Genomic DNA, 23,081 nt, shown 5'->3' on the forward strand with positions numbered 1-23,081 from the left:
ACTGGATTAAGAAGCCGACTGCAGTACCCTGAGTTGCTGCAGAGGAACGGGTTCAATCCCTGGCCTGGTACAGTGGGTAAAGGATCTGGTATTGCCACAGCTGTGTGTAGGTTACAGCTGCAGTTCAGATTCGATCCTGGCCCAGGAACTTCCATATGCCTTGTGGGTGACCATAAGGGGAAAAAAAAAAGAGGAAAAAAAAATATCAGATTAGCCGCTGAATTGGCAACATGAGCCCTTTATTTTTTTAATTAATTAATTAATTATTTTGCTTTTTAGGGCCACACCTCCAGCATATGGAAGCTCCCCAGCTAGGGGTCAAGTCGGAGCTGCAGCTGTTGGCCTACACCACAGCCACAGCAAGTCAGGATCTGAGCCTCATCTGTGACCTACAGCATAGCTCACAGCAATGCTGGGTCCTTAACCCACTCATCCAGGCCAGGAATTGAACCCATGTCCTCATGGATACTAGTCAGGTTCATTTCTGCTGAGCCACAATGGGAACTCACTTTTAACTCTGTTATGAGAAAATTTAAAAATAAAACGGTACTTACACCTAGGGAGCCTTCCCTAAAGTCACAGCCTTACACTGCGGGCTTCTGGCTTATACCAGAAGTAGAAGGTATAAGCCAGCACTGCCTCCTATGCCCACCTTAAGAGCAGAACTCCTCTCCCATCTGGGTTATTCCAGTACCACTGGTCCTCAAATTAGGGTGTGGACAGATTTCTACCCTGCGGTTTTTGTGCTTTTTTCATCTTTTCGTGGCACTCTCCACAAGCGGCTTGTCTGGCTGATCTGAGCCGCCTCCCCAGGTAGCAACAAACTCTTTTCTATCGGTGCTCTGGTTACAAAGCTGCAGAGATTTTGAGGCATCTCTCTGGCTTTTAAGCCCTGCTGTTTCCATTGGGCAATTTTGGAGAGTGCAAGAAGTTTTGGAAACTTCTGTGCAAAGTTATAGCACAAATGCCTCTATCCACGTCCCAGCGCTCTGTACCTTCTTTAAACACGCCATACTTACTGAGCTCACTTTCCAAAGGGACCTCCTACATGCATCTTCACGAAAGTCAAGGTAGTCTGTGAGTTCGTTTACTGTGAAGATGCTTTCAGGCAGGTGACATTTAGTCTGGTTGACCTTAAATGAAATACAACCTGTGAGAACGTTTTATATGTAAACACAATTTTGCTTAATGACCATTAACTAGATTATCAGAATAAATAGCAAGTTAAACACACTCTTAAGGACCAGAGTTAAGTTCTATCCAAATTCTCCACTGCCAAAGCCCCACAGTTTCAGGAACATAAAAATACCTAAGATTTAATGGTAGAAACTGATGGTAGGATGATAAACTTCTAGATACTTTTAATTCATACATAAGTTTTAAAGAAACTTAAGTCCAAAGAAAAATACAGTGTGATATGAATCCAAATGATTCTGGGGCCCAATACTTCATGTCACTATTTTTTTTTGGTCTTCTTTTTTTTTTAGGGCTGCACCTGTGGCATAAGGCAGTTCCCAGGCTAGGGGTTGAATCAGAGCTGTAGCTGCTGGCCTGTGCCACAGCCACACCAGATCCGAACCATATCTGTGACCTATAATGCAGCTCACGGCAATGCTGTATCTGCAACTCACTGGGTGAGGCCAGAGATCAAACCCGCATCCTCATAGGTACTATGTTGGGTTCTTAACCTGCTAAGCAGCGGGAACTCTGACTGTCATTATTCTTTATTTTTTGTCTTTTTGCCTTTTCTAGGGCCACTCCCGTGGCATATGGAGGTTCCCAGGCTAGGGGTCGAATCGGAGCTACTGCAGCCACCAGCCTACGCCAGAGCCACAGCAACGTGGGATCTGAGCCGTGTCTGCGACCTACACCACAGCTCACAGCAATGCCAGATCCTTAGCCCACTGAGCAAGGCCAGGGATCGAACCTGCAACCTCATGGTTCCTAGTCGGATTCGTTCACCACTGCGCCACGACGGGAACTCCGTCGCTAATCTTTAAAGGTTAACGCTGACATCACTGGCAGAGGTTCCTCCTGGCCAGGCACATGTGGACACTTCCCCCTAAACCGTGGGGGAATCTTCCAGCCTTCCATCCCGAGATGCGCAGGGTCATTATGACGTGCGCATGAATGAAACATGGCACCAGGCCAATCACTGGTCAGTGGAGACACTGGTAACACTAGATGCTTCGGACATGCGTGACCATCAGTATCGGACCTGGTGGGCACAGCCCTGGCCGACATGTCGAGTTCTCAGCACGTCTTCCAAAGGCCCCTCGCGGCTATGAAAACTAAGACCATGCACCTGGAAGATCCTTAGTGGCTCTGGCCCAGACCCTAAATGGCCCAGGCCCCCAGGACCCACGTGCAATCAACATTCCCTCAAAAAATGTTGGTTGAGGAGCTCCCGTCATTGCGCAGTGGTTAACGAATCCGACTAGGAACCATGAGGTTGCGGGTTTGATCCCTGGCCTCGCTCAGTAGGTTAAGGATCCAGTGTTGCCGTGAGCTGTGGTGTAGGTTGCAGACTCGGCTCGGATCCCGAGTTGCTGTGGCTCTGGCGCAGGCTGGTGGCTACAGCTCCAATTCGACCCCTTGCCTGGGAACCTCCATATGCCGAGGGAGCGGCCCTAGAAAAGGCAAAAAGACACACACACACAAAAATTGGTTGACAGCTTATCCTGTATATATGCTTTAAAAAAAAAACAGTCTGCCCTACTGCTGAAAAGTGACGTCTGTCCCGTAACTACGGTCCTCCGGACCCTGCCGCCCGCAGTCCTGCGCGGGCGCAGCCTCAGCATCCCCACTGGAGAAAGGAGATGCTTCATTCTCATGGCTTCTTGTGACTGTGACGCCCCTTCTGACACTTTGTGGGGGGAGCTTGACAAAAGAGTCAGGATCCCACCAGGGTTTTCTTCTATTGTCGCTTCGGTATCTTTAGGAATTCTCCTGTAACTGACGAAAGTTCATGACAATATCCCTTCCCTGAGCTCTTCGGCAAAGCCCCTCATTTTTCAAACTGTCTTTTGTTTGTTTGTTTGTTTCGTCTTTCTCTTTTGTACAAAATTGTGAAAAACAGCCAAGGACAAACATTAGTGCAGAAAAGACAGAATTTCGGTTAAGTGGTGGTAGGTAACTGTTTTCCTATGGGAACTAATACCAATAAATTTAGAGTAAATTTTCAATTGGATTAAACACCAACCATGAAAGGCAACGCTAACCTCAATACTCCCTTTGAATGTGGGCAAGAGTGGCCTCTGCCCCGGGTCTGGGATTTAAAGGTCCTTGCTCCAGCCTTCCTCCTGCCAGCTCCCTCCCCACAGGGGTCTGCTGGGTCAAGGGGGCCTGTTTACATGCAGCCCCCACATCCCCCTGGAGTCTGAGCTCTGGAGTCCGAAGTCCCTGCACACATGGCTCCAGGCCAGCTCTCCCCGCTTGCCCTCTGGGGAGCACAGACCCAGGGCTCTAGGGTTGGCCAAGAAGTGACTGTTGCAGGAGGCAGGGGAGTTCCAGTCGTGCCTCAGTGGGAACAAATGACCAGCATCCATGAGGACGCCAGTTCAATCCCAGGCCTGGCTCAGTGGGTTAAGGATCAGGTGTTGCCTCGAGCTATGGGGTAGGTCACAGACTCGGCTCTGATCTGGTGTTTCTGTTGCTGCGGCTGTGGTGTAGGCCGGCAGCCGTAGCTCTGATTCGATCTCTAGCCTGGGAAGGTCCATAGGCCACAACTGTGGCCCTAAAAACAAACAAACAAACAAAAAAAAAAATGCAGGAGGCGGTGGCAAAACATAGAAACAGGGGCTGGGGTGTCCACTCATGGGCATGCGATGGCCCTAGGGTGGGAGAGAAGCAAGGCACAGGGCCTGGGAGGGGGCTCTGTCTGAGCCTCTGCTTTCAGGGCAGAACTCAGTATGGGGTCAACAGTTCTATTCAAACCTAGCCTCTGAATTCAAACCCTGTCACTGGGAAGGTTTATTTGTCAAGGCGGGAGGACAGAGTGTATTTTATCTCATTTAACAGGCTGTTTGTCAGCTAGATTTCTAACCTTTTAAATATCAGACATACGGTAGGTACATGGGCCTCGGTGTGTACCATCCTCGGATCCTGGCTAGCATCTCCGTTAGAAGACGATTCAGGGCAGTTCTAGGGGCCAAATCCGGCCCCCTGCTTATCTGGAAAGTCTCAGGAATGCCTAAAATATTCACCATCTGGTTCTTTCTAAAAAGAGGCCTTGCCAATCCCTGATTTAGGATAATAATTTAAAGCCTTGAGGAGAAAAAAAAAGGTTTAAAACAAAACACATGGAATAAAAATTATAAAGGCATGGAGTGACAAATTTATCTACATTAAAATTAGAACGTGGGTTCAACAAAAACCACTGAGACAAGCTACAAACTGGGACTTGTTGTTTGCAACACATATAATTGACAGAGGACTAGTATCCAAAATAAAGAGAACTCCTATGATCAGTAACAAAAAATTAAACACATTTAAATTAAGCAAAAGAACAGGCATTTTACAGAAGAGGAAAACAAATACTGCAATTATAAACATGAAACTCTGCTCTCATGGGAGTTCCCGTTGTGGCTCAGTGGAAACGAACCCGACTGATATCCATGAGGACACTGGTTCAATCCCTGGACTAGCTGTAGTTCCGACTCGACCCCTAGCCTGGAAACTTTTTTTTTTTTTTGTCTTTTTGCTATTTCTTTGGGCCGCTCCCGCGGCATATGGAGGTTCCCAGGCTAGGGGTCCAATCGGAGCTGTAGCCACCGGCCTACGCCAGAGCCACAGCAACGCGGGATCCGAGCCGCGTCTGCAACCTACACCACAGCTCACGGCAACGCCGGATCGTTAACCCACTGAGCAAGGGCAGGGACCAAACCCACAACCTCAGGGTTCCTAGTCGGATTCGTTAACCACTGCACCACGACGGGAACTCCTTTTTATTTTATTTTTTTTGGTGGAAACTTCTATATTCCACAGGTGCGACTCTAAAAAAGCTCTCATGCATTTACAATTAAAATCATACTCTGGGCACCATTTCAATACAGTACTAAAAATGTTTTCCAAATTTTAGAGTATGACATGGAGCAAGAGAATTCTCATCAGCTCCTGGGAAGGATTTACATCAGTCCCATCCCTTTGGAAGAGAGTCTGTCACCACCAGGGAGGATACAGGCATCTCCTCCACCTGTCAATTCCAGAATTAGGTACGGAACCTGAAAACTCACTCCTGACACATGAACACCAAGAGATGTGTACAAAAAAAATGTTTTCCCGTAGAAGAACGGTCTCCCCACCAAAAAGAACGGCAAAGCGCACATGCTGTATACCCACCAATGCGGGAACAGACAATGATGGTGGATTCATACTACGGACCACGGTACAGGAGTGAAAAGGAATGAAATACAGATGGAAGTATTAATCCGGACAAATCTATAAAATGAAGTTGCATAAGCAGCATGTAATCCATTCATACTAAACTTTGAAACCAGCAACATCAAACAGCATACTCTCTAGAGATATATCCACTTATGTACTCTTCTTCTACAACAGAGAAAAGTCAGGGAATGATGAACCCACAATGCAAGGTTCTGGCTGCCTCCAGGCGGTGCGGGGTCCCATCTGTGAGAGACACACAGGCACTTCTAAAGTACTAAAAATATTTTCTTTTGTAACCTGCGCGGTAGTGACACTGATGCCTGTTTTATTATTTTTTTTAAACTATACATAGATACTACACATACTCCTTCATTTGCATGACAAGTCACAAAAAGCAGAAAATTTCACACAGCAACATACACTTCATGTTTCCTAAGAGTCTGCCTAAGATTCAAGCCAGGTGAAACCAAGGGGATTTTTATTGCACAATAAAGCTATGTGCGTTTCTAAAAGAACCCTTACCCTGTGCAGCTTTTTCAAAAGTTCCAGGAGAGCTTTAATGTGACAGTTACTCTCGGCGCTTTTAGTCCAACAACGCAGCTGAGCGACGATGGCTCTTTTAAACATCTGGACCAGACTGATGAAAGCAGATTCTTCTAGAGATGCCCAATGTTCCTCTGAGGGAAACAAAGGTGAATAACTGTTAGCACGCGATGTTTCTTGGATTCCTTTTTTGTTGTTGTTGTTGTCTTTTTAGGGCCATATGCGAAGCACATGGAGGTTCCCAGGATATGGGTTAAATGAGAGCTGTAGCGGCTGGCCTACACCACAGCCACAGCCGCCAGATCCGAGCCACATCTGCGACCTACCGCACAGCACATGGCAATGCCAGATCCTTCACCCACTGAGCAAGGCCAGGGACTGAACCCATGTCCCCATGGATACTAGTCGGGTTCGTTAAGGATCTCATCTTGGATTCTTAAAGGTAAAAAGTTGTCAATATTTTCTAAAATTTATAGAATATTTTTATATATATCAGAGTTAAAACACAGTCGTCAGATGCAAAGTATTATATATAAAATGGATAAACAACAACTGTACAGCCCAGGGAAGTGGATTCAGTATCCTGTGCTAAACCATAGTGGAGGGAGCTCCCACTGTGGCTCAGCGGGTTACAAAACCCGAGTAGTATCCATGAGGACACAGGTGCAATCCCTGGCCTCACTCAGTGGGTTAAGGATCCAGTGTTGCCGTGAGCTGTGGCTCAGGTTGAGACATGGCTCTGATCTGGTGTTGCTGTGGCTGTGACGTAGGCCTGAAGCTGCAGTTCCAATCTGACCCTTAGCCCAGGAACTTCTTTACGCCATAAGTGCAGCCCTAAAAGGCAAAAAAATAAAACAAAAGGTTGTAGTACACTTTGGGGGGGGGGGGCCAAGTGCAGAAATTTGAATATGGCCTAGATATTAGGTAATATTATAGAACCACAGCTCATCTGACGAGGTGCGGTAACGTTGCCGTGGGAATTAATACCGGACTCCACATTCTTACGAGACACACGCTCAGTTGTGGGTGAAATGTTACCATGTCTCCAATTCGCTTTCCAATAGCTCAGAAAAAATAAAACGTAATCTCTGCACCCAGAGGGAGGACGCACCCAGGGCCACAGGCTAGCTGCTCCGCCTCTCAGGGAGAGACTGTTAGGGATACGCTTTCAACATCGACGCATAAAGTCCTTCCTAACGGAAAGGAGGGGACGAAGGACCTCGCGACCACCAAGCCGCACATGCGGCACTACCAGGATGCTGCAAAGGAACAGGAGCAATCGGTGTGGGCGGCCTCGGAACTATTACAGCACGTGTAGAACAGGCTAAGCAATGAACGAAAACCACGAGCATGCTTGTCATCACCTCCCCAAGCTTTGCCGTGACTTTACTGGGCATGCGGCTCCGTGGAGGACAGCCGTACGCCGTCAAGTGTAAATGGTCAGTCTTACCCAGGACCCCGGATGACGGGTCGCTCATCTTCCCAACGGCCTCCGCGAATGGAACCACCAGGCTCTCCCAGTTGTTGTCATCATGCATCACGGGACACTCCGGGAGAAGGAAGAAGACCTCGACAGCTTCTCGGTGTGGAGAAGGGCACGGAAGCGCTTTGAGCAGATTCTCCCTGAGACATGCGGTTATCTGTGGGCAAAAAGGATCCAGGAAGAGACACTCAAAACACAGCAGGAACCAGGTGCAACTTATTGTAAGAAAAGAGAGTGGGATCTGGAGTTTCATTGCACCATGAAATGGGAACAATCACTGAGTCTTTCTAAAACCCAGGTTTCCACCCCATCTCCCCAGCCTCTGGGTGTAGCTACGTAACAAGTATTTTTCTGTCCAAATTGCTGGGGCCCAGGAAGGACATCAAGAAATCACACGTGCACGATTATATTGGAGGAACAATGGATTCAGAACCAAAAGGCAGCCCTCTCAAAAAGTTCCACATTCTTCCCCCTGGTTCCACTATCACACCTTGCTTTTTTACAAATTTTTTTGTCTTTCGTCTTTTTAGGTCCGCACCCGCTGCACATGGAGGTTCCCAGGCTAGGTGTCCCATCAGAGCTGCAGCCACCAGCCTACACCACAGCCACAACCAACTCGGAATCCCTAACCCACTGTGAGAGGCCAGGGATCGAACCCGCTTCCTCACGGATGCCAGTCAGGTTCCTTAACCGCTGAGCCGTGACAGGAACTCCAACACCTCACTTGTTAAAGAAGAATGTGTCAGAATCCTCAAAGGCAAGACAAATTAAAAACTAAAAACAGGAGTTCCCGCCATGGTGCAGTGGATTAAGAATCCGACGGCAGTGGCTCAGGTTGCTGAGGGCACGTGGGCTCGATGCCCCTACGGGTGCAGAGGTTTGAAGGATTTGGCTTTGCTATAGCTGTGGCTCAGATTTAGGCCCTGGCCTGGGAACGTCCATATGCCACAGGGACGGCCATAAAATAAAAAACAAAACTAAACTAAAAACAAATAAGAACAACTGCAACAATAAAAATCAACATGGTTTCCTGTTATCTTCTCCAAGAATCACCTGTCTCATCACAAACTCTCTCCACCAAACTCGAGGTTCTAGCCGTTCCAATCTCCTTACAGTTTTCCCAATTCAGAACACAAGTGCTGGGAAAAAATTCAAATGGAATTCTAAATTTTTATGTCTTACGTGGGCTTAGATAACAGTGACAATTTACCTAAAAGCCCACTAAAAAAGGTAAGCTAGTGCTTACGGAGTACGTATTATTTGCCAGATACTGTGCTGCACATGAGGTCATTCATCCTTGCAGTTTCTCTGGAACACAGAAGGTATTATTAACCCTAATTTATAAATGAGAACTCTGCACACGAGAGAAACTAACCTGCTCCGGGTCACAAAGCGAAGGGGGAATCTGTCCTGCCTGATGCCAAGGCTCAAAATCAACCACTAAATTATGAGACACTTGCTAAGTGATATCTCTAAATGTACATACACATTTTTATAATTAGCCATTTTTACATCAAAACACTGTATCTGGTTCCCCTTATAAGCTCAGACCACGGAGTTATTTACACCTGATGACTGCCCTGTAACCCATCTCAGTGCTTTTCCTCTGCGCTTCATTCTCCCAAACTTCCTTGCCCTTCGGAACCACGGCCACACTCTCAGCCAGCCACACTGCTCACACCTTGGGCCTGACCTTCCTGCCTGGAATGAGCCTCCCCTCGGGCGCCTGGCGAGCTGAGCTCCCACTCTGCCTGGGCACACCGTCTTTCTGACTCTACGGAGAGCGAACCATTCACTGTCCTTGTAACGACGGAGGTCACGCTTGCAAAAATATTTAGACGAGAACCACTGTGTTCTACGCCGGCCACGAGGGAAGAGAGCAGCGTGACCAGCACACCCAGCCTTCGCACGGACACCTGCAGGTAGGGATCTGCCTCCCTTGCTACACCAGGAGCCTCTGGAGTCAGGAAGCGTGTCTCTCTCATCTCCAGCCGGAGTCTCCCCATGGGGCCCTGCGCAGAGCAGCACTCGAACGCTGGCTGAATGGAGGAAGGCGGGCCCAAACCCGACAAACCCGTACCACAAAAGCCTCAAAATAGAAAGAAGCCTTACAGCTCTTCCGATCCAACTATCCCGCCGGAAACAATGCAAGACCGCTCCACCATCTCGTCACCTGCACCGTGTATGGCATCGTCTGGCACCTCCAGGTACCATCAGCCTTAGTGGCGACCCGGCCCAACCTCCGCCCGCCACAGATGCAGAAGCGGCCTCTTCTGTTTTTGGTGATCGTCCCACTAAGTGCTGCGGAGTCCTGGTAACGGTGCATAATTAGGAATCCGTTTGTCTTCTGACGCCTAATTGGGATCTGGTTCTGCCAAAGTTAACGTAATGAAATTTCCCATCTTTCCTTGAGAAAAACGAACGTTGTGTGTCAGAGAAGCTGCAGCTAAGATACAGAATGCTGACTGTGACAGACAGGGTGGAGCCAGACAGCAGGGATGGAACGAGCACGAGACCCAGAGGGAAAGGGAGCAAGAGCCACCGAAGCAGAAAGAAGGTAAGGACAGATGGGGGGGGGGCGGGAAGAGGAGGAGAGAGAAGACCAAGAACCCCAGCAAGGCCAGGAAGAAAGAGGCGGAGAGAAGGGCACAGCACCACCCCAAGACCAGTCCGCCCAGAAGAACAGGGAAATTAAGAAAAGCTGCATCTGGAAAGGCAATAATAAAGGAATATTAAAATAACAAATAATAAAGGAAGGAAAATAATAAAGGAAGCATGTGTGAAGTGCCTCCACCTGGGAAGTCTTAGAGGTAGTAATTACAGTGCTGAAACAAAGAAGGAACAATCCCAGAAACAAGAACATTCTAGAACAGGAAGGAAGTGCAATGCAGCAAACACAGGGGAAGAATCCAGGCAGGCCTTGGTCCTGGAGGCATGAAAGTCTTCTCATTTCTATTATGTTTACAATGACCGCAAGTAAAACACTGTTCTTATTTTAGGACACCAGTCTCACCAAAAAGTTTTTTTTTCCTTTTTTCCTTTTCCCTGGAAGTTCCTGGGCCAGGGATCACCTCCAGGCTGGAGCTGTGACCTATGGCACAGCTGCAGCATCGCTGGATCCTTAACCCACTGCACCAGGCCAGGGACTGAACCGGCGCCACCACAGACAAGCCGGAACAATTAACCCAGTGTGCCACAGTGGGAACTCTCTCGACAGGTATTTTAATCATTTCCCTAAAACCCTGAGTTGAAAACACTCCCTCGGAGAGAGTGTCTGTGAGTGTGTGTGTGTGTGTGTGTGTGTGTGTGTGTACACACAGATGAACCAAGTAGACTATTTGGAACCTATGCGCCTACTCTACCAACTACTTCAGCCTAGTGGGCAACCAGGTGTGACTCAAGCCGTATATGCCACAGGGTCTCAGAGAATCTTTCCAAATTTCAGGATACTTCTGAATTTCGCGTTCTCGTGAAAATACTTCAGTGTGTTTTCTCTAAGTAACAAGCTGAAGAGTACCACCGTGTTGGTAATGCAGTCCTTCCGGGTTAACTCGTTCAGGGTGGTCCTTGCTGTGTTTAAGTCCAGATGAACAGACGTCTTTCCCCCGGTTATTCTGTGAATGGAAGATGAATGAAAAATGGAAAAGTAAGGGAAACATGACACTTCAAGAGTAAATATTTTACTAGATTATCTTCTCCGGTTTATTCGAAGGCTTGCTTCGTTTTATAAAATTTACTTTTTTCTCACCTTTATAATAACTATAAAAATTTGGCTGAACACAAAGACAACTGAAAAGGAAGCTGACAACACATGATTATTTTTAAAATGCCAAAAAAAATCAAGGCTGTGTTAGCAATCTATATGCTATTAGACATGAAGTCAGATATTGTCTTATGCTAAATGAGTAATCAATAAATATTTATTTTCCAATTTAAAAAATATTAGCCACAGGAGTTTCCTGGTGGCATAGCATTTAAAGGATCCAGCATTGTCACTGCTGTGGCACGGATAATTGCTGTGGTATGGAGTGGATCCCTTGCCTGGGAACTTCTGCATGCTGCAAGTGTGGCCAAAAAAAAAAGGGGGGGGGGAGAAAAAGAAAAAGGTTTTCCTTGTTTCCCAGGTACATGAACTATATAAGCAGGGACCAAAAATGGGATTTCAGAGTAGTAACTTTTCGGTAATCCAACAGAAAATTACCAATGAGAAGTTCCCACCGGGGTGCAATGGGATCAGCTGCATCTCTGGAGCAGCACTGGGACACAGGTTCAATTCCCAGCCCAAAACAGTGGGTTAAGGACCTGGCATTGCTGCAGATGTATAGGTCTCAACTGTAGCTCAGATTGGTCCCTGGGCTGGGAACTCTATATGTCATAAGGGGAGGCCAAAAAAAGAAAAAATAAGAAAAAGAAAAGAAAATTACTAGTGAAATGTCTAAATGTCTAAGTATCTTAACCCAAGAATTACATTTATACTGGACTGAATTGAGTGTGTGGTCTAAAAATAGATACTTTGTAAGATAATACATATATTTAGTGTCTGAAAATAGAAAAAATTCTTTTAAATAAATACAATACCAATATTAAAGGAAAGAAGTGCAGAGTCCTTCGTTCATAATACTTAAAAATTCAAAGAGGAGTTCCCATCGTGGCTCAGTGGAAACAAATCTGACTAGCATCCATGAAGACGGAGGTTCGATCCCTGGCCTTGCTCAGTGGGTTAAGGATCTGGCATTGCCGTGAGCTGTGCCTGGGATCTGCAGTGGTATAGGCCGGCAGCCGCAGCTCTGATTTGACCCCTAGGCTGGGAACCTCCATATGCCGCCACCGCCGGTGCATCCCTTGAAAAAAAAAAATTCATAGACATCTTAGTATCTTGCAATAAGGAAATAATCAAATATATTAAGGTATATCCTTCCTACGGAATACTATACTGCCATTAAAATGCTAAGGAAAATATTGAATAATACAGAAATTGCATAAAATGGAGAATGAATAAATACATTAAGGAAACGTATAAAACAATAGAATTGCTTTTTTGTAAAAAAAAAAATTTACATAGCAGAAGATTTATGCAAATGCTAGCTATTACTCTAAAGTGGTGAATTTTGGCTGGTTTTCACATTTTTGTTTCATGTCTGCATTTTTCACATTTTCTACAGTAAGCATATAAGTGGTTTTGTTAAAAAAAAAAAAGGTAATGTTTACAAAGAAATAAAGACATAGATAATTATTTTACCCTCAAACCGTTTTCTTCACAACCATTGTTTTTATTTTTTTATTTTTTTTATTTTTATTTTTATTTTTTTTTGTTGTTGTTGTTGTTGTTGCTATTTCTTGGGCCGCTCCCGCGGCATATGGAGGTTCCCAGGCTAGGGGTCGAATCGGAGCTGTAGCCACCGGCCTACGCCAGAGCCACAGCAACTCGGGATCAGAGCCACGTCTGCAACCTACACCACAGCTCACGGCAATGCCGGATTGTTAACCCACTGAGCAAGGGCAGGGACCGAACCCGCAACCTCATGGTTCCTAGTCGGATTCGTTAACCACTGTGCCACGACAGGAACTTCCCATTCAGTTTTTAAAACTGAGATATCACCGACGTCTCGTATTACTTCTGGGAATGCATACATATGGTGTATACTGTGAAACGATCACCGCCCTGAGTCCAGTTATCATTCATCAGCACACAGTTACAAATTCTTCTTCTTTTTGTCTTTGTCTTTTTGGGGCCGCACCCGGGGCATATGGAGGTTCCCAAGCTGGAGGTCTAATCGGAGCTGTAGCTGCCGGTCTACACCACAGCCACAGCAACGCAGGATCCAAGCCTGGTCTGTGACTTCCACCACAGCTCACGGCAACGCTGGATCCTTCACCCACAAATTCTTTTTCTTGTGGTGAGAACTGTAAGATCTATTTTCATAGCAACCTTCAAATATACAACACTGTACTACTACCCATAGCCACCATGCTCTCTGTACATAGTATTTTAAACAGAATTTTAAATGTATTATATATATTACCTTTCCCTTAAAAAGCTTCCAGCCAGACATGCAGGAGATGAAAATATCTCTCTGATTTCCCTACATTAGGAATAAGACAGTGGTTAAAACAAATCAGGGTATGCCCTCCTTAGAGCAGGAGACAGGATAAGTAAAACACCTTATAACTGTCCTTCGAACGCCTTCCTCTGTCTCTGATTTATGTGCATATTACTGTGGGCATCTGCAAGTCTATTTCATTTGTGAAATCGCAAAATTTCAAAGGCACACATGGCGGAAAAAAAGATCCGTACTCAAAAAAGCCACAGGGAAAGGGAAGACTTGACCTATGGTCAGTATCTTCTTGTATAAATAAAACACTCCCAACCCACCCAAGTTTTCCAGGTGCTATTTATTTCTATTCCACTGAAGTGGAAACAAACAAACAAAAAAATCAGAAATTAAATGGGGAAGGTACACTCAGCTCTACTTATGGAAGGAATTGCACACATGGTTCTTGATCATTTGTTCTCTGCACATTATGATGCGGCTACGTGATATAACTACTTTCCAGAATTAGAAAGCCATACCTAAAAATTTCTCTACGAGAAAATGGCTGTAAAAATGAGTATAATTTGTACGGATGGCAGGCGTCTGCTCATTTAGAGCAAGGCTGCCCAAGCCGTTCAGCTGTGAATAGGAGTCCTGGGAAACAAACTGTAGGCTATATTTCCCGCTCAGAGTCCCAAACACAAATATATCAAAAGGCCCAGAGAAGTCCTGCAACAAAGAAAGCCACCCTCTCGGAGCTTACATGCTAGGTGTGATGGTTAAGTCTATGTGTCAACTTGTCTAGGCCGTGGTACCCAGAGGTTTGGTCAAACACCAACCTAGCTAGTACTGTGAAGATATTTTTCAGCTAAGATGAACCTTCAAATCAGCAAGCAGACTTTGAGAAAAGCAGGCGACCCTCCATAATGTGGGTGGGCCTCATCCAATCAGTTGAAGACCACAAGAGACAAAGTCCCAGGTCTCCTGAGGAGACCCCAGACTGCTCTGGAACGCAAGCTGCAACTCTTCCCCGGGTCTCCAGTCTACTGTCCTGCCTTACAGATTTTGCACGAGCCAATCCTTAAAATCTCTCTTTCTTTACACACATACACACATACCCTGTAAGTTCGGTTTCTCTCAAGTTTCCGACAAACCAACCACTAGTGGAACGCAAAATCTCTTCTCTCTGTGTGGGGCAGCAGCAGCTGGGGAAAACGCTGCTTTGGAGCTGTATGAGCAGACAGACACACGGAGGGTACCTTTTTGTGTTTTGCCACTGTTTGGTCCCCACATCAGCAATCCATCTCTTTACAGTGCCTTCATTTAAGGTAGGAATTTTCCTCCTCAGATTAACATAGGAGTTCTGTAAACAAAACAGTAAAACACAGGGGGTTCTCCTGCGGCACAGCAGTTGCAGGATCCGGCGTTGGCACTGCAGCAGCGTGGGTCGCCCTGATGGGGCAAGTTCAATCCGTGGCCCGGGAACGGCCACGCGCCTCGAGGGCAGCCAAGCACATAGTAAAGTACAGTGATTCAGACACAACTGAAATAGGTAACCAACTTGCAGGCACATTCTGAGGATGGAGAACACGACTAAATAGGGATAACTCTGAAAAATCACAAAGATTCTACCAAGGAGCGATCAATCATTTGCCTGCTGCCAACTTCTTATCCAAGAGGGTTTAGACCCAAAGCAAACTTCTCTGAATGCCCCACCCACTGATCACTTTCCACGGGTACAATCAGATCCAACTGAACGTCAGACAGCTTCGAGTGGGGAGATCCTACACGCAATAGGGAGAGAAGCAGGAGGAACTCAGCCTTGGCAAAGCAGGAGAGGGAAGTTATGGGTCGATTCCTCAGAGGCCTACAGACGCCGGGTCTCTTTTGGTCCTGTCTGGCAAAGTCACTTCCCAATGCGTCCGCCTGCCGGCTCCCTAGAACCCAAAATGTCATTGGCAAGGAGCCTCAGCAAAGGTAAGGGGAGCCTAAGGAAATCATCCTTGCTTGACATCCACGAAGGGTAAAGCTACTGATTTCTGTGAGTAAGTTATGTGTGTACCTCAGACAACAAAGGATCAGTAACGTCCAGCCCTTCTCCAAAGTCAGCCTAGTAACCTGCTGATCTGGACTAAATCTAGATTCTGGAACCTTTCATTTTGCCTAAAATATCAAGTCCTAAAACATCTAGAGATCTACTCTTACCTCTTTTTCCATCCAAAGCAAAATGCTCTGATTCCCTCCAGCAGTCATTATTAACTCCTTTTCTGAGGTGCGGCTTTCTGAAAGGGATTCACAAAAAGATAAGCGTTTAAAACCTCATTTGGTCCACGTATACTCACCCAACTTAAATAATTTCAGACTCTTTAAACAGAGTCCTTTATCTTTCTAACAAAGCAGAAAGGCCCATCTACTTCGGGGGAAGGCTCGTTGGCAAGCAGAGGTCATTTGCAAGCTTGACACGTGGTCTCAGTTTAATATACAAGATATAAATGCTTATGTAGAAAGCAGTCAAACGGACATTGGATTGGGTAACTGCTCCCTGGTTTAATTCAACTCCCCGCACTGAAAACCGTATTCTACAAGTGACAACTTCATCAAGGACCACTGGCTGTGAACAACATAAATAAGTCCTTCAAACGTCTACGTAAGGGGTGTGAGGAAACCCCATGTGATAAGTGAACCGCTTAAGCAAAGAGCCCTACCGTGCATCCCCCAGAAGAACACGGAGCATCCTGGTACCTGAGGTCACCACTTGGCTTTCAGAAACCCGGGACGACCCAAGTGCTCCGAGGCACTTCGGTAGTGGGAGGTTTCAGAGCTCGCGCTCTGGAGGCGTGCAGGGGACGGTTCAAATCCAGCCACACCACCTACTACTGGCTAACCCTTCACTCGACAAAGCTCTGCACCTCTCCAGAAAAATAGGACTGAGCATATGGACCCCGGGCACTGTGTTGGGACAGGTGAGATAACAGACGGGACTGCTAAGCACAGTTCCCATGCCCGGCCTCTGTCAGCTGCTCATCGTTCTGACGGGTTTGTATGATGGTGAGTCAGTTTCCCCAGGTGAGACAACCGAATCACCATGGCATTAATGGGGCCCTTGCAAACTGGAATCAGAGGCTGCCTTGGCCTCTGAACCCACATGCTCTATTTTATATTATTTTAAATCCACGTTCATCTTAATCTGAAGGGCTAAGAGAAAACTTAGTTATTTTGACTTGATAAATCAGACTGGATATGTTAAGCAGCTTACAAGTTAAAAAAAAAAAAAAAATGAAACCAGCGTTTAGAAATACTCCCTTCATAGCCAAATACTTCTTTTCTTGCCCACGTTATACACTTAGAAAAATGAGCTTCTCCACAAAGGTATTTATTTATGCCAAACCCTGTGCTCCTAAAGAATTTACCAAATTTGAGTTCTTCATTTGATGGCAATTTCATGGGACGTGGTATCAGCTGATTATGTGTTCCACCGTTTCCCAGCTGTCCTTCTGTTCCAGAACCAAAAGCAAACACCTTCCCCAAATCAGAAACATAGGCGAGTGTGTGCTCCCTGTTAAATAAAAGCACACGGAGTCAATTCCCAATTATCCACTATCCACAATGACGAGAGTTTCAGCAACATGGTCAACAGCTGCAGGAGTTGTGCTACCAGAGAGGGAAACTAGTTAACCAGCTCCCGGTGGGTGAACCTGCCATCCGGAAACTAAGCAGTCCCTAGGGCATGACTGAACTGACTTTGAAACCCCGAAGTCTGCTGAAGGCCACCATGCTGCACCCTGGCAAAGGATGTGCCCTTTGTCAGAGCAAGCACCTTCTCTTGTCCTCACCTCCTTTTTTTTTCTCTGTGTGTGTGTGTGTGTGTGTGTGTGTGTGTGTGTGTGTCTTTTTGTCTTTTTTTACGGCCTCACCCACGGCACATGGAGGTTCCCAGGCTAGGGGTCCAATCGGAACTATAGCCACCGGCCTACACCACAGCCACAGCATCGCCAGATCCGAGCCGTGTCTGCGACCCTCACCACAGCTCACGGCAACGCCGGATCCTGAACCCACTGAGCGAGGCCGGGGATCCAACCGGCAACCTCAGAGTTCCTAGTCGGGTTTGTTTCTGCTGCACCACGATGGGAACTCCTTTCTTTTAATGTTTCAGTTATAGCTGATTTACAGTGTTCTGGCAATTTCCGCCGTACAGCAAACTGACCCAGTTATGTGTAGACATACACATTCTTTTTCCACATTATCTTCCATCCCGTTTCCTCACTAGTGACTGGCCGCAGTTCCCTGTGCTACACAGCAGGCCCTCCTTGCCTGTCCACCCCAAATGCAACAGGTTGCATCTACTCCTTTTTTAAGCCTTGGCTTGAGTCACACCCCCTCCGGGAGGCTCTGAGTCCCTCCTCTCTCCGTCCTAGATGGGATGAGGTGATCCACTCTGTTTCCCGAAGACCTCTGCCGTGCTGATGTGCTCACGGATTTGCCGGAAGGCCTCTCCCACTAAGCAGAGGTGCAAGGGAAGACTGGCCCTGTTCAGAGGTCTGGCCTTTGTCCGCAGTTCCTGGGATGGAAGGTCTAAAGGCTTAGACCTTCCCGTGATGGCAGTGTCTGTTACTCGTGGCAGGCCCCTGAGACTACACCCAGGGGGCTCAGGGAGGCTCCCCCAGCTGTGTGCAAGCCCAGTCTCTGGGTACACTGAGGCTGGAGGTTCAGTTCAACCACATGGGCACGGATCCAACCAATCACGACTAAGCAACCAAGCCCCGATAACAACCCTGGCCTTGAGTGAGCGTCCCCGCTTGGCAAAACTCTACACAGTCAAGTATCAGGACGGGAGGAGGTCCTTGGCTCCGAGGGGAGTGGACACCAGAAGCTCCTTATCTGCCCCCGTTCTAGCCTCGGCCCTATGCATCTCTTCCGCTGACTGGTTCCGATTTGTCTCCTCTTCTTGTAATAAAAATGACCATCGGTGTGACAGCTTTCGGGGAGTCTTGTGGCCTTTCCAGGGACTTCTCCTGCATTAGCAAGGGTACGGCCCCAGTTTGCATGAAGACCTTTCCAAAGTGACGAGTCTTCCTGTAACACGCTACTCAGAGCAAGTGTGTTATGAAAAATCCAAAGGGATGACCACGTTCTTCCGGGTCATGCAGATTCTGAAGGCAGAGGGTTCTCCCGTTCCAGGAGCCTGGGTACCTTAACGACACCCACTTATGTCATTTTGCTGCAAGATCGTAAGAGAATATGCCTACAGACCAAAAGCACATACACCAGTTTGGTTTGTTTCGTTTCATTTTGTCTTCTTTGGCCGCATCCGTGGCATCTGGAAGTTCCCAGGCCAGGGATCAAACCTGTGCCACAGAAGTGACATGCACCATTGCAGTGACAATGTCAGGTCCTTAAGTACTAGGCCACCAGGGAACTCCAATACACCAGCTTTTTATAGTAAAGGTTTTAGTAAACAAACAAAATGAACCCAATCATCAGATACAGTCTGATTTCTGTTTAGGGAGGAGAAAAACTGCCCACAAGAAGGATAAATGTATCTGGGTGAAAATATTTCTTAACCACACCCATCAAGACCCATCATCCCACTAGCGAGAAGTGGGCTGACTGATGATCAAGAAAGAAAACAGTATAGTAAATCAAGGAGTTTGAGTTACTTTACTTTTGATGGAAAAATCTGTAGAAATCAAATTTCTCAGAATATTCTATACCAATCAGCAAAGACTGTCTTACAGGGTGGTCACTCTGAAAGACTTACTGGCAACGAAGTATGCTGACCCCTGAGAAGTTTGTGAGAAAGGATGATTATATCAGTGAATAATCCCTTCTAACTCATGTTTGTTTACTTTTCCCCCAATATATGATAAGGTATTATTCTTATGAGAAAATAAGAAAAGAGCACATAAGATGAGAGCACATTCGAACAGTTACAAAGGTTTTCCACCACGGGAGCAACAGAAAGTGAATACAGGTGTACCCATGGTGGCGCAGAGGAAACGCATCTGACTAGGAACCATGAAGATGCAGGTTCGATCCCTGGCCTCGCTCAGCGGGTTAGGGATCCGGGATTGCCGTGAGCTGTGGTGTAGGTCGCAGATGCAGTTCGGATCCTGCATTGCTGTGGCTGCGGTGTAGGCTGGCGGCTACAGCTCCGATTGGACCCCAAGCCTGGGACCCTCCATATGCTGCGGGTATAGCCCTAAAAAGCAAAAAAGAAAAGAAAAGAAAGTGAATGTACCTGCTCATTTTAAAAAAAAATTAATGAAAACAAATATGGATACCAAAATACAGATTTATTATGATTACTTAATAATGTAAATTAAGCATCTGCACCCATCTGAAAGTGTTTGAAATTTCCTCTCAATCTAAGAAACGGATGGAAATTTTTTTCAGCTAGCTCTCTAAATTCACGGTATCTATTTTATCAACGTGCGCTGTCACTTTACCACCCACCTTCCACACGCCATCTGGGTCACTCTCTTCCCAACAAGCTCAGTCACCAAGCGGGGTCTTAACTCATTCTGTGTTGAATTGTGTCCGAGCTGCCCACATCTTCCATCACCAAAAGTCAACACCAGCCCATCCTAGAGCGAGAGAACTTCGTATCAGATGCCAGAGAAATACAACACGGAATATCCCCGGATACCCACGCATCAGTGGGTAATTAATAAAACCCCCCGTCAAAGCAAAGCCCCGCTGTTAGCAGGACCATCCCGCCCGTGGGAAGCGCTGACCTTTCCCCCCTGGAAGTGTCCCCACCTCCACATTCGAGTGCTTTCCCACCGTGACGGGGGCAGGTCTTCAGGCGCTGCCGTGGGAGAGACAAGGGCGCACGCACCTTCGTGAGCAGGGCCGTGTGAGAGGCTCCACAAGCGAGAAATTCAACGTGCCGACCGTCCAGTGCTTCGATACGGGAAGGAGAATCTGCCTCTACGCAAAGGAGAGAAGAGTTCAGGGGCCCAGAAGGCGATGCAGAATCCCACCTGGCGCTCCGGAGGAAATACCCAGACCACTTCGGCGAAGCCCAGCACAGGCGCTCCCAGGACGCGGACAAGAGGAGCTGTCCATCGGCCCACGCCGGACTCAACGCCGAGGTGGAGAGGTCGAGCCTCTCCCCCGAGCCCAGTGGTCTCTTTTTAACCCAGCTGGATTAGCTTCAATTGCAGCCCATCTGCTAACTCCAGTGCCCGCCCAGAAGGGCCCTCCTAATGGACACGTTCTTTCTTTCCAATTCCCCACCACGGTGTCCTGGCCTCGCGCCCCCGCTTCTCGAGTTCATGATTATTTTCTTGCCCAAGTGCTTAGAGTTCAGCTAAAGTGAGTTTAAATGGCCCGACTCCTTTTTCTCCTCCGAGTATTTTTCCAACACTGACTGACGTGTTCTCCTGACGAGGGAGCCCTGGGCCTGTAGTCTGAGCCCCAGCCCGGGGCGGGGGTGTAATATTATCACAGCTGATGAAGCCGTGGAGTCTGCCCCACCTGCCATCTCTAACAAGGGGATTGGGGTCATCAGAAATACTGCCGCCTGCTTTGCAGCAGGAGCTCAATAGGGTGCGTTACAGGTTTTTTGCCTGAGCGAGTATACAGATGTCAGCATACCTTATCGAGTGAGATCAGACTAGGTGACTTCCTACACAGAATGTGAGTAGCCTTTTGCCACACGACAGCCCTAAGTATGAATAGACAGGTCAGTGCACGGGGACCTGGAAAGTCATTTCACCCAAACGCATCACTTCCCAGAAAGCAAGTAAGACCTGGAGAAAAGGGAAGCGACCCGGGGAGGCCGGGCAGCGAGTTACCCCCAAAGTGGGAATCACAGCCCAGGGGTGCCGAGGTCCCCAGGTGAGGGCTGTGTCCCCTTTTTTCCCCACTCGGCTCTGACACCTGTCTCAGTGACAGCCTGACCGCCACACGGGGCAGGTCCTTTAGCCCACGTGTGCCCTGAAGCCCGAGAACAGTGCGAATCAAAGCAGGGATGTGAGCCATTTTTGACAGGGAGGCCTGGGTTCAAGTCACAGACACACGTGGCGACGACACGAGGAGGACAGCGCGTGTCCATACCGTAAGTGTGGCCCAAGCCCAGCTGTCCAAAATGATTTCTTCCCCAGGAGTAAACGTTTCCGGACATGGATAAGGCCATGCTGTGGGCTCCGCCGGCAGAGATCTGAGCCAAGGGGACCCCATAGAGATGCTCCACCATCTGGGGTGTGGGGGTCGAGGCGATCCTCCTTCCGACGCCCAGCTGGCCGTGCAGGTTCTCTCCCCACGCAAAAAGCTCACCACCTGGACATGAGGAGAGCAAAGGCCGTCTTAGTGGGTTTAAAAGGCAGCAGACAGCCCCCCGCACCCTGTCCGCCTCCCAGACGACACCGTCTCGAAAGCCCCTCCTGTCACACCGAGATCTCACGCCGCAGTCCCAGCAACGACAAGCACGTCCCTCTTGGGCAGCAACACTTACACTCCCTCACCTCCCACATCTGTGTCCCCTCCCCGGAAACTGCCAGGTCGAAAGCCTAACTAACCCCCCGCCCCCGCAGAGGGACGAGATGAGATCCGGGCCTCGGAGCTCCGTGACTGGGGGCAACGCCCTTAGGAAAGGGACCGCAAGGGACCGCAGAGAGCTCGCTTGGCGTCTCCACCTCTAACAAGACCAGCCCCCACTAGACACCGAATCTGCTAGAACTGTGAATTGGGCTTCTGCCTCCAGAACATCTGCTGTTTAAGCCACATCTTTTTTTTTTTTTTTTTTAAGTCTTTTTGCTATTTCTTGGGCCGCTCCCGCGGCATATGGAGGTTCCCAGGCTAGGGGTCGAATCGGAGCTGTAGCCACCAGCCTACGCCAGAGCCACAGCAACGTGGGATCCGAGCCGCATCTGCAACCTACACCACAGCTCATGGCAACGCCGGATCCTTAACCCACTGAGCAAGGGCAGGGACCGAACCCGCAACCTCATGGTTCCTAGTCGGATTCGTTAACCACTGCGCCACGACGGGAACTCCCACATCTTTTTTCTTTGTTTTTTTCTTACTTTTTAGGCCACACCCAAAGCATATTGAAGTTCCTGGGCCAGGGGTTGAATAGGAGCTACAGCTTCGATCCTACACCACAGCTCACAGCAACACCAAGATCCTTAACCCACTGAGAAAGGCCAGGGATCAAACCCGCATCCTCGTGAATACTAGTCGGATTCATGTAAGCCGCTGAGCCACAACAGGAACGCCCCACCCAGTCTATTTTTATTATAGCAGCCTGAATGGACAAAGGGAGAACAAAGCTGTCTGAACATACTATATGCACATTTTTTAAATACTTATTTTTAAAAACCCACGGATGGGCCCATGAAAGACAGAAACATTCTACATTTGGGAAAATAAAACAGAATACTACTGTTTTCTTTCTCTCCCCCTCCCAAGTGCCTGAAGATGCCAAATAAACAACTTAAGGATGCATCTGAACTTGCAGCACGGCATGCTGAGTCAGCATCGTCTTCCATTAATTGGAAAGATGAGACATATTTTTAAAGAAAAGCTCTTAGGAGTTCCCGTCGTGGCTCAGTGGTTGACATATCCGACTAGGAACCATGAGGTTGTGGGTTCGGTTCCTGCCCTTGCTCAGTGGGTTAGGGATCCTGCATTGC

General features: G+C 47.7%; 1 protein-coding gene across 5 annotated transcripts in view; it reads right to left on the reverse strand.

The window, feature by feature from the left end:
• The window catches only part of HERC5 (HECT and RLD domain containing E3 ubiquitin protein ligase 5), a 55,230-nt gene that overhangs the window by 26,101 nt on the left and 6,048 nt on the right, over positions 1 to 23,081 (reverse strand). For 4 of the 5 annotated variants that reach the window (XM_047798017.1, XM_047798016.1, XM_047798015.1 and 1 more), the window contains exons 4-14: positions 21,505 to 21,726; positions 20,282 to 20,373; positions 19,897 to 20,027; positions 16,854 to 16,999; positions 15,649 to 15,725; positions 14,703 to 14,806; positions 13,435 to 13,494; positions 10,929 to 11,025; positions 7,379 to 7,568; positions 5,908 to 6,062; positions 1,020 to 1,133 (exon numbers count right to left, since the gene is read on the reverse strand). In XM_047798017.1, coding sequence (XP_047653973.1) covers positions 1,020 to 1,133; positions 5,908 to 6,062; positions 7,379 to 7,568; positions 10,929 to 11,025; positions 13,435 to 13,494; positions 14,703 to 14,806; positions 15,649 to 15,725; positions 16,854 to 16,999; positions 19,897 to 20,027; positions 20,282 to 20,373; positions 21,505 to 21,726 — 1,388 coding nt within the window. The remainder of the gene's footprint in view (positions 1 to 1,019; positions 1,134 to 5,907; positions 6,063 to 7,378; positions 7,569 to 10,928; positions 11,026 to 13,434; positions 13,495 to 14,702; positions 14,807 to 15,648; positions 15,726 to 16,853; positions 17,000 to 19,896; positions 20,028 to 20,281; positions 20,374 to 21,504; positions 21,727 to 23,081) is intronic. The other variant, XM_047798014.1, reaches the window with a different exon arrangement.

This window comes from Phacochoerus africanus, chromosome 10 (genome assembly GCF_016906955.1).
Source record: "Phacochoerus africanus isolate WHEZ1 chromosome 10, ROS_Pafr_v1, whole genome shotgun sequence".
NCBI classification, from domain to species: Eukaryota; Metazoa; Chordata; class Mammalia; order Artiodactyla; family Suidae; genus Phacochoerus; species Phacochoerus africanus.